The sequence below is a fragment of the Cebus imitator genome, unplaced genomic scaffold (assembly GCF_001604975.1).
Source record: "Cebus imitator isolate Cc_AM_T3 unplaced genomic scaffold, Cebus_imitator-1.0 Scaffold812, whole genome shotgun sequence".
Classification (NCBI taxonomy): Eukaryota; Metazoa; Chordata; class Mammalia; order Primates; family Cebidae; genus Cebus; species Cebus imitator.
The window spans coordinates 71510-83633 of record NW_016108127.1 but is presented as its reverse complement, the minus strand read 5'-3'; the positions used below and the strand labels follow the sequence as shown (position 1 = coordinate 83633).

The 12124-nt window shown below is 36.0% G+C and overlaps 1 protein-coding gene across 4 annotated transcripts in view; it reads left to right on the top strand.

Moving 5' to 3' along the window:
* Positions 1–5460, top strand: part of ZMAT1 (zinc finger matrin-type 1) — a 49990-nt gene extending 44530 nt beyond the window's left edge. For 3 of the 4 annotated variants that reach the window (XM_017520185.1, XM_017520184.1, XM_037735440.1), the window contains 2 exons: positions 2092–2191; positions 3999–5460. In XM_017520185.1, coding sequence (XP_017375674.1) covers positions 2092–2191; positions 3999–5304 — 1406 coding nt within the window. In that variant the 3' untranslated portion in view covers positions 5305–5460. Of the gene's footprint in view, positions 1–7; positions 1626–2091; positions 2192–3998 lie in introns of those variants that run through there. The other variant, XM_037735439.1, reaches the window with a different exon arrangement.
* Positions 5461–12124: the final 6664 nt, after the last annotated feature.

Genomic DNA, 12124 nt, shown 5'->3' with positions numbered 1-12124 from the left:
AAAAAAAAAAAAAAAAACCATAAAAATCTCATATGTTTTAAGAAAGTTTGTGAATTTGTGTTGGGTCGCATTCAAAGCCACCCTGGGCCACATGTGGCCCATGGGCTGCAGGTTGGAGGAGCTTGATCTAAGGCAAGTGCTCAATGGTGGCTGGACAGTGAAATCATATGGAAAGCTTTCAAAAAGTAAGGATAAAAATCACCTGGGGTATTAGTTAAAAATATAGATTTTCAGGCTCTCCCCTGGAGAACATGACTCAATATTCTCCTCCTAGAGATTCTGATTTAATTGGTCTGATATGGAGCTGTAACATCAATAATTTTAAATTTTTCCATGTGATTCTAATGTATAACCAGCATTAAGAACCATTAATCCAGAGGAAACCAGGACTCCTGCTTATCTTGCACCACTTGGGTACCCTCAAAATGTATTGGCAAAGTTAATCTAAGCCTTAGTTACAGCTGCTATAAAAGATAGTAAGAATTTCCTAAGAGTTTCTTGTGAATGTGTACTCTCCTGGGTTTAGTCCTTAGCTTTACAAGAAGTCCAAAATCCTCAAGTTGATCAGCCTCAATCAGGGACTCACTAACCACAAACAAACTTGAAAGAGGCTGATAAATAACTGAGGAACTGGAAAAATATTACTTTAATATGTTTTTCACAAGGCCTGTGATAATCATTTGCCATATTTGTGATAATAGAAATTTTTTGTCCCTCACCCAGAAACATTAAGTCATGTTCTCTAGGGGAGAGCCTGGGAATCTATATTTTTAACTAACACCCCAGGTGATTTTTATCAGAGAAGTCTTGGAAACATTGTACTTTAAGTTATTGTATTGTTATTCTGGTGTTGATTTATGGTATAAGGAAATACATATTTCCATTTCCTAGTTTTTCTTGATATATATCATCCAGGGTATCCTTTTTTTGGTATCAAAGAATATGAAAAACCAAATTATAATCAGAAAGTGACTTAGTACGCATGAAATTAGACCGCAGAGAAGGATAGTTTTGAGGGTTCATTTCATTCAGGTTTTGACATAACCTGCTGAGTTTTCCTAGGCCTGCAGTAGAGTATATGTCAGTAGTGTGCAGTCTCATATTCTGAAAAGTCAGCATCTTTCTTTCCCCTTGTAAGCAGTCTCCTGTTTCTATGAATAGTCTTTGCTCAGACATGGCCAATACACTTGATAATAATTAATTTAGGTTCTTTTAAATGATTAGGTCGCTTTTTGGTTTAAAAGAAGATGACCTTGATTGTCCTTAAAATCTTTGCAGGTACCAATTTATTTCCTTTTCCTTAGGGTCAGAATGTTTTTATATTTGGCTTATGAAATGTATTAATTTGCTTCTTCTGATCAAAGATGAAGTGGAAGGATGATGAGATTAGAAAAATAAAAATTAATTTATTCCTTGATTCTAATTCTACGAAGCAGAATAGTGTGCCAGCTACTATATAATTCCTAACTATAATAGTTCTTGACTCTTTTTAAGTGGTAACTAGTAGTTTTGTTTTAGAATTTTGCTTTCAGCTTTTATCCTGAGAGTGGGGCTCACTGAACCTCTCTCCTTTCTAAAATCTGTGGAAATTACTTTTGGTAACTAATGCACTGCAATGATTTCAGGTAAGAGAGTAAAAAATTTGCCTTTATTTGATTTTAAAGTTTTGGGACATTTCACCTTTTGGTTGGGTGGGAACAGAATTAGAGGCAAACAAAAAGAAGTTGGTTAAGATATTCAGAGGCAAAGGTTGTTTGGCCATGCTAAATTTCAGGTGCCTGCTGCACCTCCATGTAGCAACAGTAAGTAGACAGATAGCAGATTTTTAGGGAGTAAGTCAAGCTAGAGAAGCAGTGTGGTGTAGTATAAAGAATTCTGGCCATTCAATTAAGAGGCTTGGACTCTGAGAGGCTAACACTACTACTAACTTGCTCTGTGACTTTGACCAAATCATTTGACCTCTCTGGGCCCCATCTTTATTGGAAAATGTAAAGTAGATGGTCTTTAATAAATTCTTTTCCAGTTCTAACATTATGTGATTCTAAATATATTTATACTGACCTTCTTAACTTGAACTCTCTGTTTTTTCAGCATTTAGTATGAGAACCTATGTTTGCCATATTTGTAGTATTGCTTTTACATCTTTAGATATGTTCCGGTCCCACATGCAAGGAAGTGAACATCAGATTAAGTAAGTATTTTTGCCAAAATTTTCCTATGGTGCCAAACACTAGAGCTTCTAGTTAAGCACTCTTTGATGTATTTTTACAAACTTCTTAGGCATCCATATCCCTATGAATTAAACCTGGGTATGGTTGGCAGTATTTATAACTTATTGCATACTAGTGTCCCTCAGAGAGTTCTGTAGTAATGATAGTGTACTGACAAAGCTGGCTAACTGGCACCCCTCCTGACTAGAGAGCAGTATTCTTTGGAGAGATGCTAAAGAATCACTCTGATACTAACCCCCCAAATTCAGAGAATTTCTGGAAGGTTTGCTCAGTTCCAGGGATTCAGTGAGCCAGTGATCCAGTCACCATTTTTCCAGTGGGATATAGTGGTTAAGAATAGAGCCCTTGCTGTTAGATAGACTTAGATTAGAATACCAGATCCATTTTTCTACCAAGTGTGTAACTTTGGATAGTTTTTATATAAGATTGTTAGGATGAAATATAATATGTGTAAGGTGCCTGCCCTGGCACATACTAAAAATTCAATAAATATTTAGTCCATTTTATTCTGTTATTTCAAGGAGAGGAGAATTGAGTGGACAGTTGGAGACTGGGTAGTTTAGTTAGCAAGTCAGAGGGTGTTTGACTATTTATCTTTGTCTTGATGCTTTTAAAGTCAAGACATAGAGGTAGGCCCGGTGGCTCATGCCTGTAATCCCAGCACTGTGGGAGGCAGAGCCCAGGAGTTTGAGACAAGTCTGGGTGACATAGTGAGACCTTATCTCTACCTCCAAAAAAGAAAAATTAGCCAGGTTTAGTGGCATGCACCCATGGTCACAGCTACTTGGGGAGCTGAGGTGGGAGGATCGCTTGAGCCCAGGATATTGAGGATGCAGTGAACCATGATCACACCACTGCACTCTAGCCTGGGCAACAGAGTGAAACCCTGTCTCAAGAAAATAAATAAAATAAAATGAATAAAATAAAATCAAGACATATTCTTTCTGTTACATTGTTTTATTCTAGTAGAAAATATTTATATTATTTGAATTTGAATACTTAGAAGCTAAATTGTCTGACTTGCCCAATTAACCTACATTTACATTCCTTTTTTTAGAGATGGGTTCTTGCTATCTTGCCCAGGCTGGAGTGCAGTGGCTATTTGCCTCATCATAGTGCAGTACAGCCTCGAACTCCTGGGCTCAAGCAATCCTCCTGCTTCAGCCTCAGTAGCTGGGAATACAGGTGCATGCACCTCACCTGGCTAGATTTATAATTTAGACTTTAAAAAAACCTCAAGATTACAGAATAAATACCTATCACATTTATAAGATATATATAAGGAACTCACTAATGAAAACTTTAAAAACCATATGACAGTCAAATCAGAGCATCTGTGAGGACATTAAATATCATTAGTTCCTACACATACATTCCAACATGTCTTAACATTTTTAGTGCTACAACAACATCAGATAAGTCTGCTCCTTTATATCCATCTTCCCTTTCATCCTGGGCCTGAGGAAGTTTCCTCTTTTTTCTTTGCATAAAAATTGTGAGGTGCCTGGGAGATATACCACTGTCCATACTGCCTTTTGGGGGGCATAAAAACATCATTATTTATGGCTTTTATAATGAAGTAGGTTCTCACTGTTCATGCTGCTTTTTTTGGCATAAAAATTGACGATTTATAGCTTTTATAATGAAGTAGGTTTTTAAAATTTGAGCATTTGTTTTTCTTTTTTCAGACTAATACTTTTAAGAGCAAAGAAAATATTCAGTATAAAATAATCTAATAACAAGAATTTTCTACTGTCTTCTTTACAGAGAATCCATTGTTATCAATCTAGTGAAGAATTCAAGGAAGACACATGACTCTTATCAAAATGAATGTGCAGATTACATCAACGTGCAGAAAGCCAGAGGACTAGAGCCCAAGACTTGTTTCAGAAAGATGGAACAGAGTTCTTTGGAAACGTGCAGATACAGAGAAGTGGTTGATTCCAGACCCAGACATAGAATGTTTGAGCAAAGACTCCCATTTGAGACTTTCCGAACATACCCCATACCGTACAATATTTCACAAGCAGTGGAAACGCAGTTGCCTCATTCAAAGAAGACATATGACTCTTTCCAAGATGAACTTGAAGATTACATCAAAGTACAGAAAGCCAGAGGACTGGATCCAAAGACTTGTTTCAGAAAGATGAGAGAGAACTCTGTGGATACTCATGGACACAGAGAGGTTGATTCTGGACCCAGACCAAGAATGTGTGAGCAAAGATTTTCACGTGAGGCTCCTCAGACCTACCAACGACCATACCATATTTCACCAGTGGAAAGCCAGTTACCTCAGTGGTTACCAGCTCATTCAAAGAGGACATATGATTCTTTCCAAGATGAACTTGAAGATTACATAAAAGTGCAGAAAGCCAGAGGACTAGAGCCAAAAACTTGTTTCAGAAAGATAGGTGATAGCTCTGTAGAAACACAGAACAGAGAAATGGTTGATGCCAGACCTAGACATAGAATGTTGGAGGAAAAGATCCCATTTGAGACTTTCCAGGCCTATTCAGGACCATACAGTATTTCACAAGCAGTGGAAAACCAGTTACCTCATTGTTTATCAGCTTATGACGGCAAACAGAGACTAGATTCTATTAGCTACTGTCAACTCACCAGAGACTGTTTCTCAGAAAAACCAGTACTCTTGAGCCTTAATCAGCAAGAAAATAACTCTGGCTCATACAGTGTGGAATCTGAAGTTTACAAGCACCTCTCCCCAGAAAACAATACTACTGACCATCAAGCGGGTCATAAACGGAAACATCAGAAGAGAAGACGACACCTGGAAGAAGGCAAAGAAAGGCCAGAGAAAGAACAGTCCAAGCATAAAAGGAAAAAGACTTATGAAGATACAGATTTAGACAAAGACAAGAGCATCCGACAAAGGAAAAGAGAGGGAGATAGAGTCAGGGTCAGTTCAGGAAAGCTTAAGCATCGAAAAAAGAAAAAAAGCCACAATGTACCTTCTGAGAAAGAAGAACGTAAGCACAGGAAAGAGAAAAAGAAATCTGTTGAAGAAAGGACAGAAGAGGAAATGCTTTGGGATGAGTCTATTCTTGGATTTTGAATGTTTAGTTTTGTTTACCCAAAGTTGAATTGAAAAAAACAGTATGAATTTAGAAAAAGACCGCAACATCTGATAAAGAAGAGGTAGATATAGTCAGTGTCAGTTCAGGATACTTAGTTGTTTTGTATAAAAATTAAAATTGAATTAAAAGAAGAAGGAAAAAAAAAACCTAAATTTAATATCTGAAAAAGAACATAAGAACTCAAGGAGAACATAAGAGAAAAGCAAAACTGTTAAAGAAAAGAGAAGAGTCTGTGTTTTGGAATGAGTCTACGCTTGTGTATTGAACTTTTAGTTTTGTTTGCCCAAGGATTAATTGAGAAAGTCAGCTAAGAAAATGGACTTAGACAAATGCAAGAGGATCAGATGAAGAAAAGGATAGGTAGAAACAGTCAGTGTCACTTCAGGAAAGCTATTTTTTTAAAAACTTGTAATTTAATTGAAAGAAGAAACAACAAAAAAGCCTAAACCTAGCCTCTGAACACTAACATGAGAACACAAGAAGTTAAGAGAAAAAGAAATCTACTCAAGAAAAGACACAAGAGACAGTGATTTGGGATGAGTCTACTCTAGGATTTTTAACTTTTTAGTTTTTTCCTTCAAAGTTGAAGAAAAAAGTTAAAGAGTTTGCTTTCATAAAATTCATGTTATTGGAATTTTTCTAGGTAGATGGCTACTTTAATCTCTAAAAAAGCCAAGTGAAGTAAAAGTATTCAATATGCCTTTTCCTCGTTACTTTCCTTCATTTTCTTAAAAAAGAAAAAAAATATTAAATGTTTCTCACATATCTCATATATAATGTAGTTTTCCTAAATGAAGTTGTGTCTACTTCTGCTGATCAAATTGCTGTGGTAATGAATTATTTGCTCATGGGAGATAATTTATTTTAAAGGACAGAATTGCCAAGCATTACAAAATCAATTCTTTGCTTGGTTTTGCTTTAGTGTTGGTGGCATTCTATTGTTGTTTTCTTGTGTTTATGTGTCTCCGCTTTCTTCAAGGAATATGTATGAAATAACAAGCTGATTGTTTTTTTCTTTATTCAATCTAATTTGCAGTGTATTTTTTGCATTTTCTAGTTCTGAACATGGAAAATGAAACAGTCTATAATAAACTTAGATGATATATAGTTTTAAAAAGCTCTCAAAAAGTGTTGATATAAAAAGTCAGTCTATATTCTGGAAATGTTTATATTAAAGTGTTTTAATTTCTACATATTGTTTTATGTAAATGATCATTTCCCATCCAAAGATGATTATTTTGGAAGTTGGAGGGGCAATACTTAAACAGTTTGCACTTAATACCTCTGGGGAGATCACACGGTGAAATTGTAATAATTTTGTTTTTTTCTACATCTTACCTCATAGAAGCTGATATTCAGTCTCAAAGTCAGTTTTAGGTTAGGAAGATGTTACGAATTAAATACTTGAAACCGAAGAAGGAAGAATTTGTAAGTGGTAAAGGGCCAGAGGATGTTACCTTTGAATTGTTTGATTTTGTCAGTTTTTTTTTTTTTTTTTTTTTTTTTGGTGTTTTTTTTATTTATGAGCAGTCCCTCTTGTAAGTATTTGGGATAGTAGAAAGTGTAATGGCCTGTGAACCCAAATTCCAGGATTCTGGTCTCAGTTGTATCATCAAGTTGCTTTGTGAACTTGTGAGAATACCATTAGAATCCAACTTGAGTCACCAGGAATATGAAAAATAGGCTTTAGTATGCCCTTCATATGTTAATTCTATCAAAAAATAAATTTATGCTCCACACAGTGGCTCATGCCTATAATCCCAGCACTTTGGGAGACTGGGACAGAAGGGTCACTTGAGCCCAGGAGTTCAAGAACAACCTAGGTAGCATAGTGAGATCCTGTGTCTATTTTTTAAAAATAACAAATTTAGTTGGTGACATATCTGCATTTAGACAAGGGATTTAATAGTTGTTTTTGTTCTTTGCAATTTAAATAAAATAGTAAGTGTGAGCTGAAGCATAGTATCATTGACTGGATTTATACCTAGTTGAGTAAATAGTCCTAAATGGAGTTAGATGGTTCCCAAATCCTCTTTTCTTCCATGGGACTGTTGTTGTAAGATTATTTTATGGTACAATATCATCCCCCCTTTTAAATACGTTTGGTGTATTGGTGAAAGGAAAAGGGAAAGAAGAACCAGGGTAGAATGCATAGACTGAATTACCAAACACAAATCGGCCAGTTACCTTTTTTGAGCATACCACGAAATGCAGCATTTTTTCACAAAGTGCAAGATAAGATCAATTGAATTGCCAGCATCTGTTAAATTGACAAATTCTTTCACAACAGTTTATTTTGTGTTTAAAGTTGGGGAGGACTCAAAACTATATATCATAAGACTATTCATTAAGATACCAAATTACTCTGATCTTTTTAAAATAAGTAGGTACAATGATTCATAAAAATTACCCATTTTTAAACTATAGTGGATAAATCATGCAAACTTACAAAATTAAAACCATTTAAATTGGATAATGAGTAGACAGAGAGAAAAGGATGTAGTATTGATTACAGTCTAGGGACATGCACCAGTGACTTGCTCTAGAAAAATGGTTTTCAAAAATTTTAAGACAATTTTTTGCCAAAAATAAATTTTACATTGACCTCACCATAAAACAAGTTTTACATTAACCTAAAAACATAATTTTTTGGTTGAGGGTTGAACAAGGGTCTGGAGCCCAACATTGGCACTTTTGTTATGCTTCCAACTTCTGCGTCTGAGTACTTAGAGGTAAGAATATATATAAGTCAAGATGTTTATGTGTAGGATCCCAAATGGTCTCCACTCCTGGAATTGTGTTTAATTCACTAAGATGAAATTTAATGATATACATAATAAATCCTACATTTAGGTATTTCAATACAAAAATCTATTTGAGGAGACATAATTTAAGATATATGTGAAAACAGTGTTGAGGATTTTATTACGCGTTTAGTTTGAAAGACTAATATGCTCACCCAGACATAAAATACACATATGGTCTAAGTCAAATATATAAGAGAATATTTGGAACAAGTTAAAAGTATCTAACTTCAGAGATAAATCCTNTTTTTTCAAATTGGGCTTCCATATTGAAGATCTTTTATGATTTCAATTTAAAATTAATTTATCCTTTATTTTACAAAGTCTGAATCTGCAAGAGGCCAAATTTGGAAAATATTTTTCAAAAATTGGAGCTGTAGAAAAAATAGAATTGACATTCTTCTGTGCATGCATTGAACAAGTAAGAGCTGACTGTCAGCATTGTTCCAGGAAGGAAACTGAAAAAAGAATGAACACAGATTCTGTTTCAAAAACCTCACAATCCAACAGAGGAAGTAGACCAATAAATAGGCAATTACAAAATAAATTTGATAAAGGCTTCAATCAAAGTGATGAAGGATGCTGTGGGCAGCAAAGGTAATAAAATTAATGGGATGGGAAGAGGGCATTCAGAAAAGGCTTCCCAAAGGACATATAAGCACACTGCTTTCTCTCAGTTCAAAGACTGATTTATTTGATATATCTACATGGCTATCTAATAGGTGCTGCAAGCTTAATATAGACAAATAGAATGCCTTCTTCTGCCATTACCAATTATTCATCTAGTTTCCCTTATTTCTGTAAAACCTTCATCTAATTGCCTAAGCCAAAAACCATTTTTCAGCATCTCTTCTCTCCTACATTAGACCATAAGTGATTCCCCTTCATTATATCACCAAAATATCTCTCAATGTTCAGTTCATCTTCACTGTCATCACCCTAATCTGAAATATCATTATTTCTTGACCAAACTGGGAAAATAGGTTTGAGAGCAGTTGAAACATTGGAATAAGTGATCACAGGTTCTGAATAACAGATAAGTAAAGAAAACTGCACAGGATCATCAAGAGTTCATAGAGAGCTATGGTGAGCTAGTCCCTTAAGGATTTCACAACTATTCAGCATATGTTTTCTTCCAGAAGAAAAAAAATCCTCATGCAGAAAGAAAACTGCTTATTTCAGAAATCAAATTGAACAGGGAAGAAATATTGTGGGGAAGGGAAAAGTAAAGTTCAGATAGTAGCAAACGGAGGAAGAATCCAGAGAAATCAAATCCCAGAAAGTATGATGACAGCAAAATAAACTTCCAAAGGTGAGCCTAATACCTTGAGAGACAAGTCCTATAGGATGTGAACACACCAGAAACATGCAAACACAAAGCAGATAAAAACTCTGACCTAGTATTTCTAAATGAGCTAAAAGAAAACATTTAAAGCTTTGAAACAGTATAAGTCAGGAAAAGAACCCAGAAATAAACAACAGAAGATTATGAAACAGAAACAGGACTAAGGAAATAATCATGAAAACAAGAAAAAATCATAAATGAAGATTAACTTGGAAGGAATACATGATAGAAACTGGCAACGAGACAAAAAGGAAAATGAAGATAAATAATTTTTAAAATTATACTAAAGATTGATAAAACTAATAGATAAAAGATAGCCAACAGAGATACAATTAAATTCATTGAAATGGAGGCTGTGTTATGCTGCCCAGAACCACTCTCCACCCTTTGCCATATCTTCTCAGGTCAGGGGCACTCACTTCTCCAAATTCAGAATTGGCCTTATTTGAAGGCAACTGACTCTCCTAAGCCTATGCAGCACACATCCAATGATGGGATGATGTAGATAGACAAAAGTCAGATCTCCTGCTTCAATTCTCGGCAAATTTGAAAGGCTATCTCAGTTCCCAAACTCCCCAAAGGATCAGCTGAGGCCTTCGTTGTGACTGTATCAGTTCAATTTTTTCTCTGCTATTCTTTCCTCCCTCATCAATTCACAAGGGTTCTTTTGAGCATGCCCCTATAAATTGTCTACAATCAAATTTTTATCTCATAGTCAATTTCCCCTAGAACTTTACCCAAAACAGGTGATAACAGAAGTGATCCTAGAGAACAGACCTCCAAAATGGGATTTTCAAAGCAGGCAATGAGGATTCTGTCATTGGTAACAGATAAAATACTCATAGTAGGTAGTCCCTGGCATGCTATGAAAAAGTTTAACAACTTTTTCAACTTGAAAGTTGTTAAAACTTTCAAGTGATACTAGTAGAAATGAATGTACATGCAAATGTAATATCTCAAGTAATTGAGAAGATTAGGGGAAATAGCAATTATATGGAATTTATATGGAATTTGCTGACTTTTTAGATGTCATTGTTACATTGTAGAAAGAAAATGAAAGGCCGAGAAAATGAATGACCAATTGAGGGCAAAATATGAACGTCAGGAGGCATCCTTGGTAACATATAAAGAGACTTTCATCTCTTCATTTTATCTCACTTTCTGCTGAACCCTCTGAGCTCTAGGATTGTCAAATAAAATACAGAATGCCCAGTTAAATGTGCATGTCAGATAAAGAGCTAATTGTAATAAATGTGTTACATGTAACACTTTAGTCAAACTTACACTTTAAAAATTCATTACCTAAAATCTAAATTTAACTGACTGTCTTTGTATTTATTTTCCTTTTTGCTAAACTGGCAACCCAACCCTTTTCTCCCAATTAAGGACTAGCATCCCCTTCTTGCATGAAGATAATATTTTGCTATCTCCCTTACAAGACAACTTTCCTCCCCTACCTTCTGCCCCCATCTCTCCTGCTGGCCACTAAACCAGTAACTGATCAAATCACAACTTAACCTGACCTGAGAAGTACTATTATAATAAGGGAAAAGGGAAGGACTATGTCAGTTCTAAGGGGAGGAAAAAGGTAGGAAGAGGCCTGGTGTGATTGGGCTCAAAGGTTACATAATTTGTGGCCAAACTGTAAGAGCAATAGGGGTTTCCAGGAGGCTCCATTTGTGTGTGTGTGTGTGTGTGTGTGTGTGTGTGTGTGTGCGTGTGTGTGTGTGTGTGTTGAGGGGTGTTGGAAACAGGGAGCAAAAATGGACTTCCCATAGAGGGAACAGCCCATCTGAGAATCTGAGAGTGTATAACAGAATAAGCAAAGGGAGAGTAGGGTCCGACCTGGAGGACTTTGACAAAGGGGGTTATAGTCTTAGCCTGTTTGAAAACAGGAGTTGCTATGGTTTGAATATTTTTATCCTTTCCAAAACTCATGTTGAAACTTAATCCCCAATGCAATAGAGTTGGGAGCTGGGGCCTAATAGGAGGTGCTTAGCTTATGAGGGCTCGGGAATTGATTATGTTCACAATAAAAAGGGCTTATGTGAGTGGGTTTGCTCTGTTCTGCTCTTCTGCCAGGGGAGGAATATTGTTCATCCCCTCTGGAGGATGCACCATTCAAGGCACCCTCTTGAAAGCAGAGATTGAACCCTTACCAAACACCAAATCTTCCCGTTCCTTAATCTTGGACTTCCCAGATTCCAGAACTGTGAGAAATAAATTTCTACTCTTTATAAATTACCCAGTGTAAGGTATTCTGCTATAGCAGCACCAAGCAGACTAAGACAGAAGTCATTAAGGATTTATGAGCAGAAAAAAAATGAGAGAAAGTTGGATTGAATTGTCTCTGGTAGTCTTAAATGACTGTAATGTGCTCGTTTAAAAAGTAAGTGTGACATACCACTCCCACTACCAAAATAAAATAGTGGGAAGCTAGAAGTGTGGGCAGAAAAGGAGACCAGCCACAAAATCTGTATTAGAATCCAAGTGTGACACTAGGGACTAGTTGGTTATCACAGAGAACTAGAAGTAACAGACAGAAGGGGAGAGACTATGAAGTTCTCTTGGCCAGACTCTGAAATGCTAGACTTGGTCATAGGTGCCTGGGAAAATTCAAACTGAGAGGCAGGATCATGGGAAAGCAAA